The sequence below is a fragment of the Heteronotia binoei genome, chromosome 12, assembly GCF_032191835.1.
Source record: "Heteronotia binoei isolate CCM8104 ecotype False Entrance Well chromosome 12, APGP_CSIRO_Hbin_v1, whole genome shotgun sequence".
In the NCBI taxonomy this organism is placed as follows: Eukaryota; Metazoa; Chordata; class Lepidosauria; order Squamata; family Gekkonidae; genus Heteronotia; species Heteronotia binoei.
In genome coordinates this window covers 42,774,893-42,802,797 of record NC_083234.1, presented here as the reverse complement: position 1 = coordinate 42,802,797, position 27,905 = coordinate 42,774,893, and the positions used below count along the sequence as shown (strand labels likewise).

Below are 27,905 nucleotides of genomic sequence, written 5' to 3'. Positions count from 1 at the left end.
GGGGCCCTGGAGTCTTTTTATCTAGTAAAATGAGAGTAGAAATCAAAGTGTCTAATAGAAGAAGGGCTTTCATGGACTGGAACAAACAGAGGAGATGGCTTTAATGGAATTACTCCCAAGGAAGCCAACAGGTGCACAGACTTTTAGTCAGAGTCAGTCCTGTGGAGGACTGGGGCCAATATTTCTCACATGCATCTTGTGCCCTGTCAGTGCAAGGAGAACTCTGTCTTTCCTTCATCCTTTGTCTCTTTTTATCTGAGACTCTGTGAAGGGGATTCCTTGCCCTGGCTGCCAGGCACGCACGGAACCCTGAGGTTCTCTTCTTTCTTAGTCTGGCTTTTGAATAGCACCACAGTAGGCCTTTCTAAGTCCAGGCGCAATCAGACACAGAACAGAACTGCTGAATGTGCTTCTGCGTGTGCCCAAGCGCGAGCTGGAGAGCTCCAGAGAGAAAGAAACAGCTGCCTCATTCATGTGGCAGGGAGTATGCTGATGCCAAAGGGCATGTGGGGGGAGAAACAAGCAGAGGGGGAAAGGAGGGGTGGTCTGCAGCCAGGGGCAGTGAAGAGGAAAAACTGTTGACTCAGTGAATTTCTCTGCTCTGAAGCACTTTGGAATCAGGATACTCCTCTCAGAAACGCAAAAGGAAAGCCTGCTTTGAGTTCCACTTAGAGGCCTGGGCTGGAAGGTCATTTTGGAGCAGCAACTTGAATAAGCTGAAACTTCTCTGTAGAGGAGAATCTCATTACGTGATGGTCCGAAGGCAAACATCAGCACTCCTGTCAAAACAGCCCTGGCAGGCTCTATCAAGCTGGCAATGACCGGACGGCTTCCTGCCTTCTCTAGGAATCAGGAGTAAAGCCGAATGTTTACCTTAGGAAAGGCAAAGGGAGGCAGTGTCTGTGCACTCGTGAAATGTCAGCGCCACTCTGTCTCTCTCCCTTCCGAGCTTGGGCTGCTTGCTTCTCTTCTGTTCTGTGTACATTCACCATCCTGACATCTGCCTGTACTTTCAGCAGTAGTTTTGCACGAGCAAAATGTAGGAAGAGTTTATGTAGAATAGATGTAGCTTCCCCCCCATAAACAAGGCATCTCCATGCTGAAAGGTGGAAGCTGGCCATACACATTGCAGTGTCTGGCAGTAGTTCTTGTGGGTCATGTGGATGTCTGGAGGCCACCATGAATTGAATGCTTTCAGCAGGATGCACTTTAGGGATTAGGCCATATGTAGTACATAAGTGGATAAAATTCCAACAACTTAACCTGCAAGTATTCCCCTGGCTCTGATTTTACCACTTTAACTTAGCCTAGTTTCAGAAACTCAGACAAAGAAACAGTTCTGTAGATCAGACCAGGCCCTCAGTAGGTCTTTTACCCTTATGTTTCCATTTTTCTATTGCTCACAATGAACTAAATGAACAGGTTTATGTGTGTCTGGGAAGTATCATTTATACTTTGTGAGGTTGAGATGAGTCTTCAGCATTCCACAGCTGGAAATAACAAAAATGACAAAAGATTCTTATTTCAAAGCAGACACAGCTGAGCAGTCTGGAAAGGACTCTGGCAAGATTTCATAAGTTGGGTAGAGGAGACCTCGGAAATGGCAGGTGATATTGATCACTATCAGACCGAGTCTAACATAGGTTGCAGACATGGAAAAGCCATTACAGTAGCCTCTTCATCCTCATTGCTGCTACATCCACTCCTCCCCACTGCACGGTTGCTTCTTCACAGAGGTGTTTTTCCACCTTGGTTTCTGAATTGGAGCCCCCTCTTTTTAAGCTTCCACGTGATGTCATGTTGTAATTGTCTCCCGCTGCCAATAAGAGAGACTGTCAACATAACCCCCCCCCCCCCCCAAAAAAAAATGCAACTACCTCCAAGGTCCACATAAACTGATTTCCACTCTGAATCAAATTAATTTCACAACTTTTGCCAAACACACTATGGAATGAAACTTGATGTTGGGATGGGTAGACTGGATGGATTGTAGCTAGAATCCCAGCAGAAGGGTTCTTCAGGAAACTTTCCTGATTCTTTTAGCCCTTCCCCACAGATATCAATAGAGGATAATGGTAAAGGTAGTCCCCTGTGCAAGCACCAGTAGTTTTCCGACTCTGGGGTGATGTCTCATCACGACGTTTTCACAGCAGACTTTTTACAAGGTGGTTTGCCATTGCCTTCCCTGGTCATTTATACTTTACCCCCAGCAATCTGGGTACTCATTTTACCAACCTCAGAAAGATGGAAGGCTGAGTCAACCTTGAGCCGGCTATTTGAACCCAGCTTCCGCCAGGATTGAACTCAGGTCGTGAGCAGAGCTTGCACTGCAGTACCAGAGCTTACCACTCTTTGCCACAGGGCTCCTTAAATAGAGGATAGTTCTTGGGAAAAGAATCTGGTTTTAGAGATCAAATTTTACCCATTTCTTGGAAGTTTAATGTAGACAATGTTACTTGCCTATGCCTGTTACTTTGCAACCTACTTCTCTGTTCTCTTGGCCCATCTGTGATCCACTCGGGCCAAGCATGTCATGTTCTGAACTTTTCTCCGATGTATATCAGCAAAGAGCCCACTCTTTCTTCACAGAACTGCCTCCTGTGTCTGCCCAGGAAAGCATCTTCTTTTCATTTACCCCTTCCCAAAGGGATGCTGAGTTTCTGGAGGTACAAATCACTAATCATCTTGAGTTCAAGGAAAGGGAACAAATAAGCAAAGCCTGACTTCCGCAGCTGGGGCTTGCAACAGACTTCCTTGTGTTACATCACAACCCTATCGCTTGGTAGATCATGCTTTCATTTGACGTCGAACTGTCTTTCACTGGGAAGTTGTCTGTGGATTATCCTTCCCTTTTTGTTGGCTTGTCATTGTTTTCCCTGAGGAGGCAGGGTTGGCAAGCAAATCTAAGTGCAAGGATTCATGCATGCTCCACAGATGTATATGGCTGTGGGCTAAGAGGGTGTGGCCCATGGAATTTTATTCTTGCTCAGCATGCTTGGGCTGGTATTGTTAGCTGTATTGAGGCTGCCAAGGACATGCCTCCAGGTCTCTCTTCTGTAATGCAGACACAGTCCAACTATGTGATAGATGCATGAGCATTACTCCCAAGCTGCCTACAGTGAAAGGAAGGGCTTCCTTTATCATTAGGGTTGCTATCTTTTATTATGATTTGATGTGCCTTTCACCTGCAGCTACCTGTATAAATGTAGTCTAATAACATGATCGTATCATATAGGGAAGTCTGGCTCTGCAGCACCTGTCCCCAAATCGATTGCCAGAATTGATTCAACTGATCTGGTGGGCTGAATGAGAGTCCTCTTTCTCCAACACTTCTCCATGTGCATCCCCTCCTGAAGCTGCATGCTCAGTGGAAGAGAATGACTGTCCCAGACAGCAGGGATGTATATAATACAATTATATCCAGTTTGACCCAACAGCTGTGAGGCTCTCTGGGGTTTGAACCAGGAGGCTGAGACCTAGATTAGTGAGTTTACTCATGGCTATGGCTGTTCAGGACTAGTGAACAGAGTTGTATTTGACAAATAGTATGAAGACTCTAGATTGAATGGAGATCGTATAAATTCTAGGAGCCAGGCCTTTGACCCTTGCCTGGTTGACAGAACAATACACTTCAAGCTCTTGTTAAAGATCCAGCACATTCCTGAAGCTCCAGCAACTTATTTCAGGCACATGCTCTAGGTCTGGATTCAGGCTCCATTGCCCAAGGCCCTGTTCCAGTCTTATTTAGTGACTGGCTTCAAGATGTCTTCCAGTGAGAACCAAAAGATTGAAGTATCTGAATTGAATGGGGGATGTTGCAATCAGGACTTTAGGCGTCCCATGGACAAACCACCATCTCCCTATTCTTTAGACTCTTACATTAGCAGAACATGATATCTGCAGAGCTCTCCTCCCTACATATTCAGATTTCCCAGCCCTTCTCCCAAGAGCTTTGCTTAATTCATCCAGTTTTACACGCATTTTCCAAGAACAAGCCTGGTATTTTAAGCCTGTTAGAGAAACCCAGACCCCAGCTGTCAGCTGGGCACTGGTAGGCTTGCTGTTTCATGACTCAGATTCCAAGATTTACAGTAAACTCCATGCAAGCTTACTTGCGGTGATACGGTCCCTGACATTGTGTTATCATTGTGTTTTCCTCTTTCATAGCAAAAATTAAGAAAATGGAAGAGAAATGGCTTGTGGCAATCCATGGTTCTGCTGGTAGAGGCCACTCTGTCTTGGGCTTCCCTTCACTCCTTTTCTGATTTTTTTTTTTTGCTGCTTCTAGACTGCTTCAGCTGCCAGATGTGGGCCCTTGCCAAGTGGAGGAAGGTGTAACAATAACTGTAGTAGGCCAGGAAAATATTCCTGAAAATCACTCAGGGTAGGAAGATGGAAATTGTAGGTCACCAGAGAAAATTGTCCACCTCCCTCCCCCTTTCAGACTTAAGCATGTCCATATGGGCAATAGGAGGAAGGGAAAGTTCCACTGGCTAAATGGAAATCCCCATAAATTCAGAGGGGCTAGCATGCCGGCAGAGGTTCCCACTCTCTCAATGAATTTCCCTTTGGTTGTCTCTGACTTTACTCAGATGCAGTAAATAAACTGCAATTTGTTCACAATGTGAAGTGAGTCTGAAATCCTCAGTCTTGTGCCCCCCCTTCTCTTGCATATGAAGCTGAGATTGAAGACTTCCTGGTTTATGAAATCTTTGATCTAACTGTTCATTATTGAGACATTTGTATTTAGGCTCTCTAACAGATTGAAGGTTGGATCCCCCCCCCCAAAAAAAACCAGTCTGTGGGCAATAATAATAACAACAACAATGCAACCCATTTATTAACATTACCCAACTCCAGATGCCACAAGCAGTTGTAGTTAGATCAAAGACTACCTAAATCATGACTTTTTCCTGCTCCTGTGCAAGAGGAAATGGGAGGGAATGCATGTGAGGATTTCTAGCTCCATCAGACACCAAAATTGGGAGTTATCTGTATGTGCTTCTATAATGGCATCATGCAAATGTGGAATTTAGTGCCTGACATGTAGTTCAGTTTCCTGAGGATTAAAAAAAAAGTTTCTAGCCCTTTTGATTGCAGGAATCAATGAGAAAACACTTAGGCAGTGTTTGATGTCTTCTTTTAAGTTCTTGGAGGAAGGGTAGCTAGCACTATCAGGATTTTCAGTACTCTTTGTCACTTCTTGGCTCTCGTTCATGGCTTCTGTTACCCAAATAAATGGTACAGACTCATATCACAAAATTTGTTTTTCCTGGTACAAAATCAGAGTCAGCTTGACCAGAACTGCCTTTCCTTAAGGGGGGAGGGGGAAGCTAATATTTATTTTGCCCAGACAGACCCTTTCTGAGTTTTCACTATCTCCCACAGAGCTTCTTCTGGCAGTGGAGACTATCTCCTCCAGACCCTTCCTGTTTACACAAGAGACTCCCACAAGAAGCAGGATGATACATCCAAGTCAATGTCTCCCTAGAAAAGCCATCATCTTCTGTCTTTAACTCCCTTTTCCTTCCTAAACATATAATTTCCTCAGCCCCCTCAGGCCATTCTGACAGGTGGTGTTCATCTTCAGCATAACAAATCTTCTGCCTCCTCCACCAGCAGCAAAAGAAGAAAGGTTATTCTAACATGTTGCATGCTTTCCCTCCCAGCTGGTGTCTCCATGGAAACATCCCCATTACTTGCAGAGATACTTCTGTGCCCTTGTTTATGTTTTGATGCATTTTCTGGTTTGTTTTCAAGGCCATGGTGTTCATCCCAGCTTCTACTACTGAAAAAAACCCAGCCAGGAGCTGCTGCTGCTTCTGTTACATGGTGATGAGAACGAAAACCCTTAGGCCCTGGCTGCCAGCTCTCTTGGTCTAGCCCATCTGACCCAAATCCTTGCTGGCAGCTTAGAGAGAGAATCCAGGATTTCCATTTTCATTTCATTCCCCTGACTTTATTACATGTATCTCTGCAGATGTTTCCAAAAGATGTAAGAGTATATTCCATGTGCTCCCAAGTGCTGCTAAGAGGATATATACAGAGAGCAGTTAAATATCGTTTCCCAATTTTTGATAGTTTGCCCCCAAAGAAGGGGAACAACCAGGTATTAATACCAGTCACAAAATGTTCACAACCAGGGAGAGGCCCATGACCAGTAATGGAGCACATTCTTTACATTCAGCAAGACCCGAATTCAATGTCTGGCACCTCCAATTAAAGGGTAAAAGTGAAAAATAAAATAAAGGCTAAAAATAGTTGGTGTTGGGGAAGACTCCCCACCCTCCCCCGAAAGACAGTGGAGAACTGCTCTCTGAACTAGAAGGTCAGCAGTCTGACTCAGACCATTCTGATTCCACAGCAGGGGAAATGAAATCTTTCCCTGTATGATTTCCCTGCAGTCTGTTTAGAACTCTACCTTGGAAACTGCTGTTCCCTGAGCTAACAGCAGGAAACCCATAATTTCCAGTGAATGATCTACTGCTTACCAGTGGTCTTCACTCCTTTTGCCTGCACTGAAAACAGTAGAGATGGGCCTGTACCAACTATTGGTGTTGCAGGCTGCAGCCCACACTTTCTAATGATCCCCCTACTTATTCGCAGGACCCGGTCAACACATTATCTGTAAATGCAAAAATGCCGTTTTTTAATAAAATGCAGATTTACAAGATCCTACTGGCCATTATGTTTGGGAAAACCAGCTATAGATTTTCAAGCCAATTTCAAAAATCCCAAGTCAGCAGTGGCAGCTTTTTGCAGCTTTAGCGACCTGTGACTCGCTGCTTGTGTTTAGATGATCACAAGCTTTCAGACATAGAAATATTTCCAGTAAAAAGAGTATCCACGCCTGAGATTCTTGCAGTGCCATCCTATACAGAGTTACTCCCTACCTAAGCCCACTTAGTTGAATCCAGCAGTGCATGAGTAGAAAGACATATACACTTAGTGCAGTCCTTCTTGCGCAAACAGCAGTTCAACTGCGGCAGCAACATATTTTTTCAATATAATTTTTAACAAAACAGTGTGCAAATGGAGCAATGGAATGTACAACAGATGGTTCACATGATTTATTTTAATTTGGTTTTGAAATTGTATCAGAGGAAATACCTTGTGCTATGTCTTGCGTACACAAAAAAGATAGTGGAGATAAAATCGCATTCAATTAGCAGCAGACATGAAGGAATAATTTTAGCACTTCTACTTGCACAAAGATGGTTGTGCGGATGGAAATCTTTTGCAGCATCCAAGCCACTGAAATTATTGTGTTTAAGACAATATCTGCATAGGATTGCACTGGATTTAACTTGGAGAATATGTCAAACTTTTACCTGTGCCTTTGAGTCTATTTTTTAACCTTTACTGCACTTGTGTATCGTTTATATGGCAATTGTCACCTCCCAAGAGCATGTCACTTCCTCAGCATTCTGATACCCCCACCCTTAGGTCCCCATGGCATTCATGTGTTACAAATGAAGACAGAAGCCCAAAAGCTTAACAAAAAAATCTGATCCTGAACTCTGTTTTGTCAGTTATTTTATATGCGCATACATCCAAAGGAGTCAGCTGTGTTAGTCTGTTGCTTTAAAATAGTAAAGATTCCAGTAGCACCTTTAAGACTGACAAATTGACTGTAGCCTAAGCTTTCAAAAACACAATAGATGTATCTGACAAAGAGAGTTGTGTTTCTTGAAGGCTTAGGCTACAATCAGTTTGTTAGTCTTAAAGGTGCTACTGGAATCTTTACTATTTTATACATGCACTCTCTCGCTCTCTCTCCCTCTCTCTCTCTTTCACTCCAGTTCCTTGACTCTGTCTCTTTTTCACACTCTAGTAAGACAAAGAAATAGAAACAGACAGTATTGTGTAGATGAGGGAGCAAAGCTGTGCAGATAGTGACAGGCTCGGTACTCAATGCTTTCCGCTAAGTTTTATCAGACAACCTCAGACAGTGTGGCCAGGGATCCTGTAGTACTCAAAACCTTCCCCTGCATCTCCAGGCATAAAAATGAGTATTTTGCTGGTGAAGAAATTCCAGGCCTGTGATTAGAAAGGGCCTTAATTCAGTGATAGAACATATGCTTTATATACATACAGTTTCAGTTCTATCCTTGGCACATCCTGCTAAAAATCTTTGGGCAGAAGGATTCCAAAGGGCTTTGCATGTGGTCCTGAAATCTACTTCTAGGCAGAGCTGGTAATACTGATATAGATGACCTAATAATTAGTATTAGACAGTTCTTATGTTTCCCAGGTAATGTTGGTGATTTTGCTCACTTCATATCATAGAGGAAAGGAGTGGTAAAGGGTTTGTGTTGTATGGTCCCACTTCAGTCCCTTCAAAGACCTATGCCCAAGACCTTGGAGAGCTATTGCCAGTTGTACTTGATAGTACTAGGCTTAGATGAGCAAATGGTTTGATTTTGTGTAAGGCTGCTATAAATGTTAGTGTGACTTGTTCACAGTACTAGCTCTCTTTGGGCAATTCTCTATTTATCTCTGCTTATTTTTATCTGATAGAGCTTAGAGGGCAATGATCGCATCCTATTTCTTGGTCTTATAAGCACAGACAAATTTGCCCCCTGCCAAAACGTAGGCTGCCTAATCTCTCTCAAAATGTGCATGGACAGTTTCTATGCTATAGCAGAGGCTATGAGGAGTCTGACTCATTCCCTCGTGCCTGCACAGCAGTCTTTCTAATTACAGGGGTGCGTGGGATGTTTTTAGACACATGTCCCACTTTTCCTGCAGCTGAAATGACCTCTAGAATGGAATTTTACAACTGTGCCAGCCTTCTCCAGTGTGATGGGTCTTAAAGCCACATGGAGATCCTAGGATGAGGGGAAGGAAACTGGAGCACACTGTTAGTAAGCATGAATTCTGCTGATCTAACGTGGCCATGAACATAACTGGGACAGATATTGTCACAGCCTTTGGATGAACCAGATTTGGAATGCAGCTACTATAGTTGTAGCATCGGTAGATGATGCTTTTTTACTCCAGATCACCGCAGTTTCAGTTTCCTTGCCCCATTCCCATTTCTACATAGAGAGAAGCAAGAGTTAGAGAAATAGAGACTTATAATGTTTAATGGCTACTGCAGAGGCAGAACATAATGCTCCTATGATACCAACAGCATCTGTAATTTAATTAACTACTAAAATTTCTTTGACAAGTGGATTGCTGTTACTCTTGCTAGCACACACTGGCAGTACTAATTAATATAACACCAGCAGAGTCATCCACAGAGTCAGTAGTGCATTACTTTCAGCTCTCCTTCCTAATTAAAAACTGTGGGGCTTATCTGCTTCTGCTCAACCATGGCTTCCCCTCCACACATTTTATGGCATTTCAAAAATAATGAACAGACCAGGCTATACCATGTTTATCTGTACTTGGGACTTTTTTGATCCCATGAGATTGGAAGTGGGGGGCTCCTAATGTACTCCAAGGAAGCGACAGGTGAGGATTTGGTCCACATTCATATCCATTGTTAGATTTACCTTCTCTACAGGTCACTAACCAGCTTGTTTTCACATGAATTGTAACCCTCTGTGCAGTCCTGCAGTGAACTAAGTGATTACTATAGGACCGCATATAGAAGGAATTTTGTTAGTTGCCTTGGTGTGTGAGTCTGAGGCACTGAGAACATGGGAAAGTTGACTCACTGCTTTATGCTATCATTTCAGGGGGATCTTCCTAGACACCATCCTTCCCAAATACAATGTGAACGGGATGCAGCCTTCCATTGGCCAGCGTACTCGACTGAGCAAAGGAGATATAGCCCAGGCTCGCAAGCTGTACAAATGCCCTGGTAAGTTGCTGACTGTGCAGTAGCCAAGGAAGAATTAAGCTTTTGTTGCTGCCACTGAGTGTATATGTATTACAAGGAGTTAGAAAATGCTAGGGACTGCACTGGAAGATGCTGCATTTGAAGTAAAATGGCTCATTTCCAGAGGACTCTCAATCTAAGGGCTTTACCAGACAATAAATTTATAGCATCGAAAGAAGGGAGAAATACTGAATTCTTAATGTAATTTGTCATAAAGGATCTATACATCTTCCATGAAAGGAAGGGCTTCTGTTTTGAGGACATCTTATTTTCTCAGCATTCAAACTGCCGAATGTTGTTGCTGGGAAAATGCTGTTCTTTTCTGCAGTTAGAGGGTAGGGATGGGGATGGACTGGAAAAATGCAGTTCATGTCAGTTCATGGCTGAACCGCAAACCCAGAACTGGGAGGTTTGTTCGTGAACCAAACTAGTTAGTGGCCCTGTACATCCTGTTGAAAGGGACCACAGTCCTCTTTTAAATGTGTTTTGCAGGAAGTGTGAGAAATGGCACAGCTCTTTTTTGTGCTTTCTTGTTAAGTCTCTTAAAAACTTTAAAGGGACTGCACAAGAAAGCGCAAAACAACTGAGCGGTGGGGAGCAGAGTGCTACCCACCACTCAGCTGTTTTTGCAGCTTTTGCAGGGAACAGAAAGCAGAGTTTTAAAGGGACTCGGAGTCCTGCTTTCTGCTCTGTCCACAAACAGCCACAAACTGCTTTAAAAGTTCATGACGGTAGACCTGTCACAAACTTCAGTTTGAAAACCACAAACAGCAAAATTCATGATTAATTTTGCTTCATGATTCAGTTCATGCCCCTTCCTATTAGAGAGGCCGGTTGCAATATGAAACACTACTGGGAGGGTGGTTGTACAAGTGTTTAGTGTCTTGTGATGTCACCGTTGACGAGCAGAGCACATTGCTGTCCATCATGCCTGAACAGTCTAGTAACCATAACACCAGAGCTCAGTTTGGTGAGCTAGGGATTAGTATAAGAGCTGAAATTTATTAATCTCAACAAGGCACAGGGGTGTGGAAATGTCCCATCCCTTTGTAAGTTTTGCACCCCACCGCAAGTTGCAACTTTCATATCTCACCTTTTAAATTTTAGTTGGAATGTTGGCTGATTGTGCTCTGTCTCCTGTACTGGAATTGTGCCTTCAGCGCACTGGTGTAATTGGTTTCTAGTGAATCACCCCAGGTGCAGGCCAGATGCAGATATAGTCTTCTGGGGCAGTCCTCTGTAAAGCCCATCCTGGCAATCTGACTTTCAGGGGTATGAGAACAGGAATGGCCTGTCACAATTTCTAATTGTGAAAAAGAAGCACCTAGCCTTTTTCCTATGTAAAAAATAATGATCATTCATCTTTGGCTCCAAATGCAACAGATATGCCCAATGTTAACAAGTGCATGTGGCCATGGGAGGCTAAGTCAGTGCAGGCTGTTCACTAAGGTATGTTTATACATCTTAATATACACTGTGGTTCTGGTATGACCAGCCTTAACTTCAGCTCAACCCTGCCCGTGGAAGCTGTGGTTGGGGAGAGGTAGTGGCTGAGTGGTATGCTTTATTTGTTGAAGGTTCCTGGTTCTATAAAGGGCATCTCCTATTAAAAGGATGCAGTTAGCAGGTATTTATAAGATTTTTTTTTTAAACAGAGACTTAGGAGAGCCACTGAGCTAGATGGGTCAACAGTCCAACGTGATAAATGGTGGCATCTTATGTGCAAAACCCTCTTGGGACTCCAGTAGTCAAACATTGCTTACAAACTTGTAGCGTTGAAATTTATTTCAGTAGAAGCAATTCTGCCTGCAAATCTGGTGTCAGACTTATTGCAGCACACCAGCAGTGACACAGATCAGGGTTGGTTTGCCAAGGCTGCAGATGAAGCAACTTTTGTAGCTACAATTTTACACATTTTACATGTGTGTTTTGTTTCCTACACCACATTTTATGGGTATTTGCAATGTCAGTAATGTTCAAAAGCTGGGAGCTGAGTCAAGTCAGTGATCCCAATTTTGTTCTGAGAGATGGTGAAGAGCCTCTTGCACTGGAACCCTTCTTTATGCAACAGCTGTGCAGTCTCCTTGTATGAATCTCATGCTATTGGTTTGGTTATTACATCTTTGCTAAAGAGACTGGGGAAAAAACATTAATGTGGGAAAAATGGAAATGGTTCAATGTGTCCACGATGAGACATCTTCCTGGGGGAATTACAATGGAAGAAGATTCGTTGCCTTCAGTGTAGTGAACTCAGCTTGTTGCGGCTGGACGTAGCCAAGCCTGGAATGTTCCGGCCCTTCCGTTGCATGTTATAATCCCCCTAGGGTCTGACCTCATGCTCTAGTCTGAGTTCTTCCCATTGCTTTATGAATGGAAACAGAGTGACATAACACAGGGTTTTGGAGCCTGGACTGGACGGATGGCTCCCATCCTTCACCAAGGTTTTGGAGGTCATCCAGTCTACACCAGGTCTGGCTCTAGAAGCTCAGCAGATGTCGGAATAGAAGGCAGGGGACCAGGAGCCAAAAACAAATGGGAGTGTGTGAAACTTTTGCTTCCTGTTTGACTCCCAAGGCTTGATCTGGTTTGGAGCTTCTCACTGTCCATCCCCTACTGGATATCTGTTTCTATGGAAAAGAAAAAGGCTTGTAAACAGAAAGGAATTGGGTGTTTTGGGTTTGTTTGGGGCTTTTTGTAAGAAGGAACGTGGGCATCCCAGCAGTAACTTTTCTATATGTTCACGTTATCTAGCAGGAAGGAAATGCTCACAAGAAAATCAGTAAGAGGTGGGTAGAAAGAATATTAGGGTGGTAAAATACTAGGGGAGGGATAGGAACATTATCAGAACTGCACTGAAAGCTTTGTGCAAAGCACCTGTCTCCACTTTTCCACTTCGATGCTCAGTCATTTGCCTCTAAACAACACAACCAAATTTCCCATCCCTTGCTGTTGTCTCTGTGGGGATGCCACATAACTTCAGCTGTAACAAATCCCTCTGAATTTTTATAACGGCTGCAAAGCAACAGGGAGGAGGAGATGTTCTGTAGAACGATGTCACGTATCAGGCAACAGAAGATTAGGGACTTGGATCATTGCCCATAGAACATAACCATGGAGATACATTCTTAGTTACAGTTGCTTAAGCAGCATTACCCCTGCCAGCCAAGCTGTAAACTGGATATTGACAGAAGGTGGCTTCCCATGTTATCAGGACATGACAAAAGACGGTTCCCAAGTGACTTGCACGTCCTCTTTCAGAATAATATTTGAAGGGAAAACTTGCATGTCTCCCCATGAGGAAGATTTTCTACTTTTTAAAGACTTACACATTAAATGGACATTTATTAGAATAGACTGGAAGCTGATTTCCCAAAGCGGGATAGCCAGACTTCCAAAGGGGGAGAGGGGATGTAAAGATTTTGGTAACAGAAATGCACAGGAACGGCAGCTGCTGGGCTCTCATGTACCTGGCAGAAAAAGGACATGGCTGCAATCCTAAATTCCTACATTTGCATGTGTTAAAGATCTGTGTGCAAATGTGGTGGCTTTCCCCACTGTTTGCTTCTACAGAGGCTTCTAATGTAGCTCGTTCATTAAAGTTTTCAAAATGGTGTCTTCTCTCCACTCCCCCATCCCCGGGGTTCTTTGGTGGCTTGCACTAATGAATCAGCCAGCATCTTGCTTGAGTTCTCTGAATTGTCACCTAAATGCAAGTAAAAGGGAGATTGTAGCTGTGTTCTAGGTAGTATGATATATATCAGAATTAAAGAATAAAAATTTCACACAAAGCCTAGGCAAGGCTTGGCAAAATACACATAATCACTGAAGACTGTCTTGCTGTGAGGTATATTAATACTCAAAGAATGAGCAAGACTGAAGGAAGCTTCATCACTAGTCGATCATGAAGTGGCTCTGCACGTTGCAAGGAACAGCACTCTCCAGCAGTGAGCGAAGGGCAAAACATGCATCTCCTAAAGCTTGAGAATGCACCAGTGTTACCAACTGGCAGTGGCTGTTTTAGATGACTCTGTGAAACTTGTGTGTGCATTATATTTTACCCCTTAAAAAGGTAAACGTAGTCCCCTGTGCAAGCACCAGTCATTTCCGACTCTGGGGTGACGTCGCATCATGACGTTTTCATGACAGACTTTTTACGGGGTGGTTTGTCATCCAAAAAAGAAATGTGTTTATTTCTTGGTAGCAATGTTATGATTAAAGTTCTTAATTAGTTACAAATAAGGATAGGCATAGTGGCAGTCAGTCTTAGACTAGTGGATGATCAATGACCTTTTTTTGCATGATGGATACTAGTACAGCTAATGATCAACAATAACATTCCCTAAACTGAACTCCAACCCAGCTGCCACTGGCTGAATGGTAGTCTCTGAGAGTCCTTTTCAGTCACAGCCCAGGCTGTTAGACTAAACTTCCTGACAAAACAGCTTGTCTTCTGGCTGAATTTTGTTATCTTGTCTGTATGGTTCTCCTCTCTCTCTCTCTCTCTGCTAGGTCTCCTTCTAGCTTCTTCTGCCTTTCTCTCCAGTTGTCACCAGTTGATTTTCTCACTCTTGCAATCTCCCCTTCATTTCTCCTTTCTTGTTCTTTATTCTAGAATATCAAGAGTAGGCAGACAGCTGCAGGCCTTCCTCTGAACAGCAACAAGAGCTCACAGGGTAGAGGCTTGGAGGAGAGGGTGCCATGGCTCCTTTCTGGGCCAGGAATCTGGCTGCCAAGAGTTTCCATGTCAGATTTCTTAAAAATGCCAGCACTTATAGAAGCCTGACCCTGCAGACAGGGTGGAGTGAGGGGTAGTTTTCCTGCACTTTGGTCATATCTGCATTCCAAGAGGTATTACATACACTGATGATACTGCGTTTTTTATTCTATTTATTTATTTGTTCGATTTATATCCCGCCCTACCCCACCAAGGCGGGCTCAAGGCGGCTTACAATACAAAATGCTAACAAAAGATCAGTTTAAAATGCATTAATAATTATACAATAATACTTTGTGCTCACAGACCAATGGGTCATAAGCAGACAAATTCAGAAATTTGATACTGAATTTGTCTGCTTATGACCTGTTGGTCTGTGAGCACGAAGGACAGAATAAAAAAAGCAGTATGATACTGCTTTTGTGGTAAACCATCCGTAACTGCTATGCTGACGTATTTACATACCACATTCAGTGCCGGTGATACTTGGCCTTGATACTCAAGACAAAATAATAACAAGCAAGTAGGAAAATGATTTCATTTCCCCTACCTATTAAAATTCTTTGCTGTTGGAGGTAAAGAGACTCAGCTTGTGAACTTTATTCACTGGCCCTTTACTGAACGCAGAATGTTAATCTAAAAGGTTTTGGTAGCTCACTAACAATTCGGAACAGTTGGTTTAAGAATCATCCATTTGGCCCTTGCAAGGAGGATGTGGGTGGCTTCTAACATGACAAAAGAACAGAAACAGGAATAAATTGCATCATGTTTCTGCGTCCAGAGCTGAGAAATGCATGCTGCTCCTGTATGGAGAGGCATCTTTGCTCCACAAATCATCTGTCTTGAAACAGGGAGGTATAGTGAGAAGGATCATGAATCACTCATGGTTCTCTGCATTACATCGAAAGCCACCCTGTGAGAGCTTAGGCTGAAAACTCCCAAGCCTTCCTAGAAGTGCCCTAGTTTGGCATCACAGCTTTGATTGCAAACATAGCATACGTTGCTGGTTCAAAGGTCATTGCCAGAATATTGTAGAGTTTGGAAACACTGTTTTCTGAGAAACTGAGCACTTCCCCATATTATTTGCACTGCACTGCACTTGTCGTAATTAAAATTCAATTTTGAGCGAAGTGCCTTCCCCCCCTGAAAAGTCTTAATCAACCCAAGGCAATTTAAAAATAGCATTTTGTAAAGGCTCAGACTGCTATGATTTTTTAAAAGTTTAGAATTAACTTTCATATTTTGGAAACTGCTCCTCAGAGAGGGAGATGGAACATTTTTAATTTTAAAAGTAATTACCATAATGGTGCAAGTAGGCCCAAGACTGTTTTTTTAATTTTGTCTGCAGATTGCATTGGATCCAGCCAACTTTTCCACTCAGCCTCACCTAATTCTGCTCCTCTCTATAGCTCCCATTCCACATAGCTTTTGTCTATGTAAGTCCCATCATCTTCAGCATAACTTCTTGGATGGTCAAGGGGAACACTGTCCTCCCCTTTTCAACAACAGAAAAACTGGTTCGATCCAACCCATTATATTTGTCTTCCCTGATCTCTAAACCCAATGAATTAAATAACACAGAAATCTAATATGTCAAGGAGGATTTAGCCTAGCCTTCTCCCTAAGATGCTACATTTCTGTACAAGGGATTTCCTCCCCCCACCCTTACATTACATACTGCCAATTAGGGTTGCTAGGTCCAGTTCAAGAAATATCTGGGGACTTCGGGGGTAGAGCCAGGAGACTTTGGGGGTGGAGCCAGGAGGCAGTGGGGGTGGAGCCAGAAGCAAGGTTGTGACAAGCACAATTGAACTCCAAAGGGAGTTCTGGCCATCACATTTAAAACGACCACACAGTATTGAAATGCTTTCCCTCCACTGGAAATAATGAAGAATAGGGGCACTTTCTTTTGGGGCTCATAGAATTGGACTCTCTAGTCCAATTTTTTTGAAACTTGGGGGGTGTTTTGAGGAGAGCCTTTGGATGGTATGCTACAAATTTGGTGCCTCTGCTTCAAAAAACAGCCATAGATACCCGCGGATCAATTCTCCATTATACCCTATGGGAAGTGGTCTCCATAGGGAATAATGGAGTGCCCAGCAGACATTTCCCTTCCCCCCACCCTTTCTGATGACCCTGAAGTGGGGGGAGTGCCTCCAAACTGGGGGATCCCCTGCTTCCACTTGGGGATTAGAATACAATCCGAGAGAGGTCACTATAATGGATAACACAACAAAAATGCAAGCTAGTGACCAATTTACTAAGTATATAGAAATCAGTCCAAATGTCCAAAACATGTATATTCGAGTCCCAAAGTAGTGTGGTGACAAGCCAATCGATTAAGTACTTGTTTCTTTCCAGTCTTCATCAGACCTGGGACCACTAGCAAAAGAAAATATTATACAAAAATATCAGAAGGACATTCAGACACCACCAACCTGCTTCCAGTGAAAAAATATATCATACTTACATATTGATTCAATTATATAGATTCTTTACACAATTTTCAAAAAAGAGGGATGCAGAGCATCTCCGGCAGCAATTTCACATCGGCTACAGCTCAGTATGTGGCTTCTTGTGCACCCTAATTGTGCAACTAACATGTTTAAAAAGGCAAACATCTCATTTATAGCTGCCATTACACAAACCTCTTAAAGGTAAAGTACCAAATTTCTAATGCAACATGCTAAAAGACACAAACACCACAAACTATATCACAGCAGATACAACATACAAAATATTCCATACAAAGAATGTCAAATCCCATAATTTATACAAAAATATGTTATCACACTCATAATATTATAAAGAAGACCATTCATAAAAAGCATGTCAAATCATTGATCATATTCAGTCCATATGGAGAAATGCAATTCAACTGGTGTATCCAGTATGCCTTTTTGCAGCAGGATCTTGTGCACGTCTTCATTTCTATCTGTTTGTTCATATTTGTATAAGGTGAAAAAACAAAAATCTTCACAGTTATATTCTTTTGCATAAAATGGCTGACCATAGGCACTTCAATCACATGGTTCCTAGGTCTGCTCCTGTGTTCCGGAATACGTAGTATTCCAAGTATTCAAGTAGTGCTGCCAACATACCTTAGGCCACACCCACAGATGATCAAATATACAACACAGCGGGTAGAGTAATGTGCATGTAGAGTAATGATTTAGAACAAATGGTCTAGTCTTTTCAGCAAAATAATACTCTTTGACATTCATAGATAAATGACAAATTGCACACCTTTTACAAGCAAAGTGCCCTTTAAGAGTATGATTGACCGATTGGTATTCTCTAGATCTTACCAATTTATCCCTAATGGAATAAGTGTGACACAATCCTATTTGTGGTAGCATATCACAACCTCCAATGTAACTTACAATGTGCCAGTGCTTCCTTACCACATTACAAATTCTGCTAGACAATCTACTAAATTCTAGTCCCCATTGTAATCTAATATTTCTCATCCTGGGATTCTGTTTTAGTAACTGTGTTCTATCTAGATTAGCAGCCCTTTTTCTAGCCGTCCTAACATCTTTTTCTGGCTTGCCTCTTCCAACAACATGAGATGCCAACTTATCACTATCCTCAAGATAATCAGACATTAGGGTACTATTTCTTCTCAACCTTACAAACTGGCCATATGGTATATTTTTCAAAGCATGTGGATGGAATGATGAATACTGTAAAAAAGCATTCCTATCTGTTGGCTTTCTGTAGGTATTAGTTGCCAACTTATTCTCAGTAGTTTTGTACACAACTGTGTCTAAAAAAGGTACATCATTAGTGCTTTCCTGGTAAGTAAATTCCACCTTGTCATGCATTGTGTTCATCCAGTTCATGAGCTCTGCCACATATTTTGTGTCGCTTATCACAAAGAAGCAATCATCTATAAATCTGGTGTAAAAATTATCTCTTTCAAAAGAGGATTGCAATTTTCATTGAAAAATTTTTCCATCTCAAGTTTATTCATAAAGAGATTTGCTATGCTAGGGGCACAACTTGACCCCATAGCTACCCCAGACACTTGCAAATAAAAAGAATCTCTATATTGGAAATAATTCTTATCCAGGATTATGTCTAGCAGTTCCATAAGGAAATATGAAGGGGGCTCTTTAATTTCCCTCAACTCCAAAGTTTCTTCAACCACCAGCCTTGCGTCTTCATGTGGTATAATTGTATAGAGTGATTTTACATCTGCTGTGATTAAGACAGCCTCTTCTGGAACCAATAAACCTTCAATGTTGTTAATGAACTGAGTTGTGTCTTTAGTAAAAAACCTCATTCTGAGGACAAAGGGTTGTAGAAAATAATCTAAATACTTTGCTAAGGGTTCTAACACTTTGCTAAGGGTTCTAACACTAACTCGGTGCTGGAGGCAGAACTCAAGATGTGTTAATGTGGCCCTAAACAGTATTAAGCATGCTATAGCTTGGGTCTATGCCACCTAGACCTCTAATCACAGAACTTGAGTGTCATGTGTAATATGACACTACAAACATATCTTCTGCTCCTCTCCCTCTCTCTCTCTCTCATCCCTTCCTGCAGCTTGACTGGCCTCAGTATAAAGGGCCCTAGGCCTACCCTCCTGCTCTCACTGAATTGGATTGCCAACTGGCCAGTTGCCAGAAGAAAGTTTTTATTGTATGGTAAGAGGGAATAGGTGAGAGGTTCTTTTTTGTTTATTGTTTAGTGTTCTTTTCATGAGAGAAATGACTTGATGAGACTGAACAGTCCCCTCTGATTTCAGTTGACCCTACTACTGGATAGTGATGAGACACTGTGGTTGATTCCTGAGAGATCTTGGCTAGTCTAGGGGCTTTGAAATGCACAAGCTATACAGCAGTGTTATTTTCTGCCCCTGTACAATTGCTGGAGAACAGGTAGCTGTACTGTGAAGGAACTGACTTTGTCATATGTGCTTACATGTAATTCGTAGAACAAAGATAGGTCCAGGTGGGCAGCCATGTTGGTCTGAAGCAGTAGAACAGATTTTGAGTCCTGTGGCTCCTTTAAGACCAATAAAAGGTTATTCAAAGTATCAGCTTTCATGTCTGAAGTGTGCATGCACACAAAAGCTCATACCTTGAATAAACTTTTGTTGATCTTAAAGGTGACACTGGACTCAAAACCTATTCTACTTGTAGAACAAAGTTAGAGTCCAGTGACACCTTTAAGACCAACAGAGTTTTATTCAAGGTATGAGCTTTCATGTCCATGCATACTTCCTCAGATACATGCGTGCGTGCACATGAAAGTTGATACCTTGAATAAATTTTTGTTGGTCTTAAAGGTGCCACTGGGCTCTAGCTTTATTCTGTTGCTTCAGACCAACAAGGCTACCCACCTGGAGCTATCTTCATGTAACCTGTAGTCAGTCCCACATTTTCCACTTTACCTTTGTGTAATAACTGGGAAATTCATTTAAAATAAACCCCAGGGTGCTAAATCTCAGACAGCACCCAAATTCTGTTATTTTTTTACAGTTGTGTAGAATTACAGTGTGCACGTCTGGTCCTGGGATCAAGGGCAAGAGATCAAATGCTTATTCCATCATTCACTGAAAGCTTTTTGGGGCCCTTCTGGAAGCACTTATAAGGAAGGGTATCTTGGCTTAGTGTCACCCTTTTTGCAGAGGATCATGTGGCCTCCAGATGATACTGAGTAGAAAAGGCTGTCATGATCATAGCTGGTTGGAGGAATCATAGGGAAGTGACACCATGCCTGCATCGAAGCAGGGAATGGGAAGGCACTTGCTGCTGCCCCAGGGTTTGGGGCCAAGCCACTGGGAAGCTTTCACTGGCATTTGAAGGCATGGCTAGGACTGAGGCTGTGGTTGGCAACTACTGCTGGGAAGAGCAGGTAGAACAGAGGAGCACTGCTTGTAAGAGGATTCCGGATCCCCTGGTGTTTTGCTGCAAAGGGAGGAAAAGGGAGAACTGGAGAAAGCATGAAAACTCTTGTAAGGTTTAGAAAGGCTATGCTAAGGTCACAACTTCCATCACTGTGGCAACATGACTTCAGGTCTGGTTTCCATAACTACCTTCACAACTTCAAAACATGCTGTAGATTTTTGGGGGGGAAGGGTAGAACAAAGGCTGCTCTGGTCTTAAATGAGCCCATTTTAGTGGGCAAAACAAAGGATAAGCAATGATTGTTTCCTGTGACAGAGAGGGTGATGGTGGTTTAGGAGAATAAGCAGGTTTGAGCATTATACTCTGCAGTCCCCCCCCCTTCAAATATCTCAGTTGGTATTTGCCTCCTTTAAAAAAAAAAGAAGCGTTTCTAGTCCTTCAGGTTTTCAATGACAGAAGCCCCCAAAGCCAAAAAGGAGAATGAGCCAGCTCATGTGGTTTCATTGCCATATGTAACTTTCCATTCATCTTTGTGTCTTTTGTGCAGTCCCATATGGGACTGCTTGAGAGCAAACCTGCTGCAGAGGATTTTTTCAAAAGCTTCTAGAGCCTTAAACTGAGTGCTTCCCCTTCTCCTTGCAACAATCAGAGCTTCAGGTGTGCCCTTAGGATTTCTCCACATGATCTTCACCTGTTCACAGATGCCTTTCTGGTGGGTTGAGATGCCCATTTGTGAGCCGCCCTGAGCCTGCTTTAGCGGGGAGGGTGGGATAAAATCTAATAGATCAAATCATTTTGGCTTAGTCTGTATTAATGGATACTGGAGTCCTGTAGAGTCAAGATTTCATATTAATGTTTTAGAACTTCAAGCAGTTAGATACACCCTTGCTTTGTTTTCAGACATAGTCCGCAGAAAACATCTGCTGCTGTCCACAGAAAATGTAGAGCCCAAGTGTTACATCAACAAACAAGGGGCAGGGGATGAGTTCCCGCAGATTGTGCAATTAAAAATGCTTTTATGGGATTTGGCCATTCAAAATGAGATAGAACTGAAAGCCATGTGCATAAGCAGAGCAAGACAACATGCTGGCAGACTATATAAGCCGGGACCCACTATCAACTCACAAGTGGTCCATAAACATAAAATACTTAGACCCCATTTTTGAGAGGTGTGGTTATCCACAGATCTGTTTGCCTCAAGAAGCAACACAAAAGCAACCATGAACAATCTGTCCCTGGTAGACATTTTCCACTTGCAGTGGTCTCATGGTGTTCTTTCCCACCTTTCCCACTGCTTCATTGCATAGTGTTGAAACTGAAAGCAGACAGCAGCACATGTATTCTCATAGCACTCTTCTGGTCAATAAGGATGTGGTTCCCGATGTCATGGAAACTTACCAAATGGAGAAGAATATCTCTACCTCTCTCTCGGCTTGGCTTCGCGAACGAAGATTTAAGAAGGGTGCAATAGTCCACGTTTGCTGCAGGCTCGCTGGTGGCTGACAAGACCAATGTGGGACAGGCAGGTCCGGCCACAGCGGCTGCAGGGAAAAGTCTGATTTAGGGTTGGTCCTGTAGCAGTGCGATTCTTCCTCAATCTCCTTTTGTCCTCAAGACCAGCTATGCGTGCGTTCTCAAAGGAAGAGACAGCCTGGTGGATGGTGTGCCTCCATGCTTTGCGATCTGAGGCTAGGTCAGACCACTGGTGATGGTTGATGTGACAGGTGCTAAGGGATTTCTTCAAGGAGTCCTTGTACCTCTTCTTTGGTGCCCCTCTATTTCGATGGCCGGTGGAGAGTTCGCCATACAGGGCAATCTTGGGAAGGCGGTGGTTTTCCATCCTAGAAATATGCCCTGCCCAGCGCAGCTGCGTCTTCAACAGCAGTGCCTCGATGCTGGTAACCTCTGCCCGCTTGAGGACTTCAGTGTTGGTCACAAAGTCACTCCAGTGGATGTTGAGGATGGTACGAAGGCAGCGCTGATGAAAGCGCTCAAGGAGTCGCAGGTGATGACGGTATAAAACCCACGATTCGGAGCCATAGATGAGGGTTGTCATCACAACCGCTTTGTAAACATTGATCTTTGTGCCTTTTTTCAGATGCTTGTTGCTCCACACTCTTTTGTGCAGTCGGCCAAATGCACGGTTTGCCTTTGCCAGCCTGTTGTCAATCTCCTTGTCGATCTTGGCATCTGAGGAGATGATGCACCCCAGGTAGCTGAACTGCTGGACTGTCTTCAGAACTGAATCACCCACAGTGATGCAGGGAGGGTGATAATCTTCCTGGGGTGCAGGCTGGTGGAGAACTTCTGTCTTCTTCAGACTAACTTCTAGGCCGAATAGCTTGGCAGCCTCTGCAAAGCAGGACGTCATATGCTGCAGAGCTGATACCGAGTGGGAGACGAGTGCAGCATCATCAGCAAACAGTAGCTCTCGGATGAGTTTTTCCATTGTCTTGGAGTGTGCCTTTAGTCGCCTCAGGTTGAACAGGCTGCCATCGGTGCGATAGCGGATGTAGACACCATCGTCCTCATCTAGATCTACTGCGGCTCTTTGAAGCATCATGCTAAAGAAGATCGTAAAGAGAGTTGGCGCGAGAACGCAGCCTTGCTTTACACCTGTGCCTATTGGGAAGGGCTCCGAGAGGTCGTTGCAGTGTCTGACTTGGCCTCGCTGGTCTTCGTGTAGCTGGATGATCATGCTGAGGAACCTTGGGGGACATCCTAAACGTTCCAAGATTTGCCACAGGCCTTTCCTGCTAACGGTATCGAAAGCTTTGGTAAGGTCGACAAAAGTCACATACAGAGCCTTGTTCTGTTCCCTGCATTTCTCTTGGAGCTGCCTGAGAACAAATACCATGTCGGTGGTGCTCCTGTTAGCTCTGAAGCCGCACTGGCTCTCTGGGAGGAGTTCTTCTGCAATGGTGGGCACCAGTCTGTTCAGGAGTATTCTGGCAAGGATTTTGCCTGCGATGGAGAGCAGGGTTATCCCCCGGTAGTTGGAGCAGTCTGACTTTTCCCCTTTGTTCTTGTATAGGGTGATGATGATTGCATCGCGAAAGTCCCGTGGTAATTTGCCTTGTTCCCAGCAGGTGACAAGTACTTTGTGAAGTGAGCTATGTAGTACTGTGCCCCCATGCTTCCAGATCTCTGGTGGAATTCCATCAACTCCTGCTGCCTTGCCACTTTTCAGTTGCTTGATGGCTTTAACAGTCTCTTCTAGGGTGGGGATCTCATCCAACTCTGTTTTCACCGGTTGAAGTGGGGTGAGGTGGATTGCTGAATCTTGAACTACGCGGTTGGCACTGAAGAGAACCTGAAAATACTCCGACCACCGGTTCAATATGGATGCCTTGTCTGTGAGGAGCACTTGGCCGTCTGCACTATGCAAGGGACTCTGAGCCTGATATGATGGACCATATACTGCCTTCAGGGCTTCGTAGAACCCTCTTAAATCACCAGTGTCTGCACACAGCTGGGTTCTCTCTGCAAGCTTGGTCCACCACTCGTTCTGAATGTCTCGAAGCTTGCGCTGGAGGTTGCTACATGCAGCGCGAAAGGTTGCTTTTTTCCCAGGACAGGAGGGCTGAGCAAGATGTGTGTCATGGGTGCTGGGGACCCTTCAGAGGAAGTTGAGTCTGATGAGGAAACTGTGCCCCTGCCACCTGCACCAGTGCCCCTGCCTCCTGCTGGAGAAGATCCCAGCCCCCCTGCCTCGCCCTCTCGGGTGGCTCGTGTGCGTGACCGCCTCCGGCAGGACCTCAGGGATCGGAGGAGGGCGGCACGCTCACAAGCAAGACGCTCCCTGAGCCCTGAGTTCTGAGAGGATTCTGGCCCTTCTAAGAGCAAGGATGCTTGAGTGGTAACAGGATCCTGGCTGCCTCCCTGAGCCAGCAATTAGCCCAAACGGGCAACAGCCAGCAGAGGGCTATATAGCTGTGGGCTTTGGGAGGAAGCTTTGTGGAAGCAACTAGTCATCTCCCTGACATTCTAGCATCCACTCCGGCTTGACTTTGGTTCCTGACTCCCTGACTTTGGCTTTGGACTTCTGGACTCCCTGACCTCGGCTTCTGGACCTCAGACCTGCGATACTTCTACAGTGATTCGGATTTGGCGCCTCGGACCCTCCTGCTTACTGGCTACAGACCTCGGACTGCCTCTGGACTTTGCCTGACCCGGCCCCAGCCGTGACAGATTGCTTCCACCGACAAACACCCACTCCACAGGATGGATGCTGAAGCAAGTGAAACCACAGAACTACTGGCTGCGCTCCAAGCCCAGGTACAGCAGCTAACACAGGCAGTAGTGCACTTGCAGCAACAACCTGCGGCCAGTGCTCCAGCCAAGTGCCCAGTTCCCCCACCTGACAGATTTGGGGGTGCCGTGGGAGAATTTCCTGCCTTCCTAGCACAGTGTCGGCTGTACTTTGAACTGAGAGCACGGGACTTCCTCAATGACAAAACCAAGGTGTGTTTCGTCATCAGTCTGTTAAAGGGGCAGGCGGCCAAATGGGCCACACCCTTACTGGTCGCGTCCTCTCCCCTACTGACTGATTACCAGGGGTTTGAGGCCCACCTGTCTGCTGCTTTCTCAAACCCAGTCCAAGCAGCCACAGCCAACCGGAAGATCAGGGCACTGAAACAAGGCAACTCCTCGGTGGCTCAATATGCCACTGAATTCAAGCTCCTGACCCAGGACTTGGCGTGGAATGAGGCTGCCCAGATGGACCAGTTTACTGAGGGGTTGGCAGAGGAGGTCCTGGATGAACTGGCCAGGGTGGAGCAGCCACCCACGCTCCAAGAACTTATCACCCTCTGCCTCCGCATCGATGGCCGCCTGGAAAGTCGCCGCCAAGCCAAGACCAGAGGGCGCCAGCTCCCTGCGCCGTGCTACCTGGCTCCTCGCCCGTCCCCAGCTAGTACCAGCACCAAGGATGAGCCTATGCAGCTTGGAGCTGCTCGACCCCGCCTGACCCCAGAGGAAAAGACCAGACGCCGCACGCAGAATCTGTGCCTCTACTGCGGCACGGCAGGCCACTATGCCTCTGGCTGCCCTGCTAAGCATCGGATACCTGGACCTTCGCTGCCACCGCCGCCAAAAGGGCAGCCCCAGGCGTAAGTGGACCCCCCAGCCTGGGGCGACTAGCTGGGTCCTCCGAACAGCGGGCTGATACCCCAGGGCCATTCCTGCTACCAGTCAAACTCCGTCTGCCTGACGAACGCTGGCTGTTCGTGTATGCCATGCTGGACTCGGGAGCGGCCCACTGTTTTATAGATGCCGCCTTTGTGAAGCAGCACCAGATCCCTGTGCAGACAAAAGGGATTCCGTCGCTGGTGGAGGCTATTGACGGGCGCCTCCTCCGTTCTGGCCCCGTCACCCAGGAGACCTGTCCCATCACCTTCCACGTCCAGCAGCACCAAGAACAGCTGCGGTTTGATGTCGCCCGCATGCCTCGCTTCCCGCTGATTCTAGGCCTTTCCTGGCTGAAGCTGCACAACCCCATCGTGGACTGGGCCCAGCAGGAACTACGCTTCCGAGACCCATGCCCCCATCTGACTCCTCCCACCACTCTAGCAGCTGGCATCCCGAGTGGTGGTCCTCAGCTCCCTCAGAAGTATGTGGACTTTGCTGATGTCTTCGAAGAGACAGGAGCTGATCAGCTTCCCCCTCACCGGCCCTACGACTGTGCCATTGATTTGGTACCTGGGGCACCACTCCCGGTGGGGCGTCTGTACCCAATGTCGGAGCCGGAGTTGGCAGCTCTGCGAGACTTCCTGGACAAGAACCTGAAACGCGGATTCATCCGACCCTCAACCTCTCCCCTATCTGCTCCAGTGCTCTTCGTGAAGAAGAAAAGTGGGGAGCTCCGGCTGTGCAATGACTACCGGGCCCTGAACAAGATCACCATCCGCGACCGGTACCCTCTACCACTGATCCCTGAACTCTTGGATCGCCTAAAGGGGGCCCAAATCTACACCAAGCTGGACCTCCGTGGAGCGTACAATTTGGTGCGCATACGGCCCGGAGACGAATGGAAGACCGCGTTTGGGACCCGATACGGGCAGTACGAGCACCTGGTAATGCCCTTCGGACTGACCAATGCCCCCGCTGTCTTCCAGAGGTTCATGAATGACATATTCCGGGACCTGCTCGACCGCTTCGCGATCATATACCTGGATGACATCCTAATTTACTCCCGCAATCCTGCCCAGCACGCCGAGCACGTCCGCCAGGTCCTGCAGCGCCTACGAGCCCATGGTCTCTACGCCAAGCTGGAGAAGTGCGACTTCGACCTGCGCTCCGTCGAGTTCCTTGGGCACATCGTGTCACCGCAGGGGATCCTCATGGACCCGAAAAAAGTAGAAGCGGTCCTGACCTGGCAGGCTCCTCAGAATCGCAAAGACCTGCAGCGGTTCCTCGGTTTTGCCAACTACTATCGGCAATTCATCCCGGCCTACGCATCCCTGACCACACCCCTGACTCAACTACTCCGCCCCAAAGAACCCTTCCACTGGTCCCCAGAGGCCGATAACGCCTTCTCCACCCTGAAGACTCGCTTTGCCACCGGGCCACTCCTGAGATACCCCGACCCCCAGCTTCCCTTTACGGTGGAAGCTGATGCCTCCAACGTGGCCCTGGGAGCAGTGCTGTCCCAGCGCGAGGAGCCGTCCCAGCCACTACAGCCCTGCGCCTATTACTCGCGGCAGCTCACTGCTGCAGAGAGGAACTATACCATCTGGGAGAGGGAGTTGCTCGCGATCAAGGCGGCGTTTGAGGTTTGGCGACATTACCTCGAAGGGGCTCGCCACCCTGTTCAAGTGCTCACCGATCACCGGAACTTGGAACACCTCCAGACCGCCCGCCGTCTCAACCAGCGCCAGATCCGGTGGTCCCTATTCTTCTCTCGCTTCGACTTCCGGATCTCCTACATCCCCCATACCCAGAACCGGAAAGCAGACGCGCTCTCCCGGAAACCGGAATACGCCCCTGCCTCAACTGAGACCGCGCCCGCTGCTCCAATCCTGCCGCCCTCAGTATTTGCAGCCACCTCCACTTCACCAGCACTCGTGGAGGACATTCGGGCTAGCCAGGCCAATGATCCCTGGGTCCAGCAACACCTCCAGGCTCTCCAAGATGACCCAACAGGGGAGTTCACGACTCGAGGCGGCCTCTTGCTACACCGCGAACGCCTCTATGTGCCGCCCGGGCCCTTGCGGGCAGAAGTGCTACGCCTGACCCACGACTCGTTACCCGCCGGGCACTTTGGACAGCATAAGACCACCCACTTGCTGACAAGGGAATTCTGGTGGCCACGAGTTCGCGCTGATGTTGCCCGCTATGTCAGCTCCTGTGACGTCTGCCGACGGGCCAAAGACATCCCAGCCAAACCCTCAGGGTTGCTGCAGCCCTTGCCCACATCTTCAGGACCCTGGGATACCATCTCGATGGACTTCATCACGGAACTTCCACGCTCCAAGGGTCAGACTTGTATCTGGGTGGTCGT

The 27,905-nt window shown here is 45.7% G+C and overlaps 1 protein-coding gene across 3 annotated transcripts in view; it reads left to right on the top strand.

Moving 5' to 3' along the window:
* The window catches only part of BMP1 (bone morphogenetic protein 1), a 197,947-nt gene that overhangs the window by 114,066 nt on the left and 55,976 nt on the right, over positions 1 to 27,905 (top strand). For all 3 annotated transcript variants that reach the window (XM_060251045.1, XM_060251044.1, XM_060251046.1), the window contains one exon: positions 9,690 to 9,814. In XM_060251045.1, coding sequence (XP_060107028.1) covers positions 9,690 to 9,814 — 125 coding nt within the window. The remainder of the gene's footprint in view (positions 1 to 9,689; positions 9,815 to 27,905) is intronic.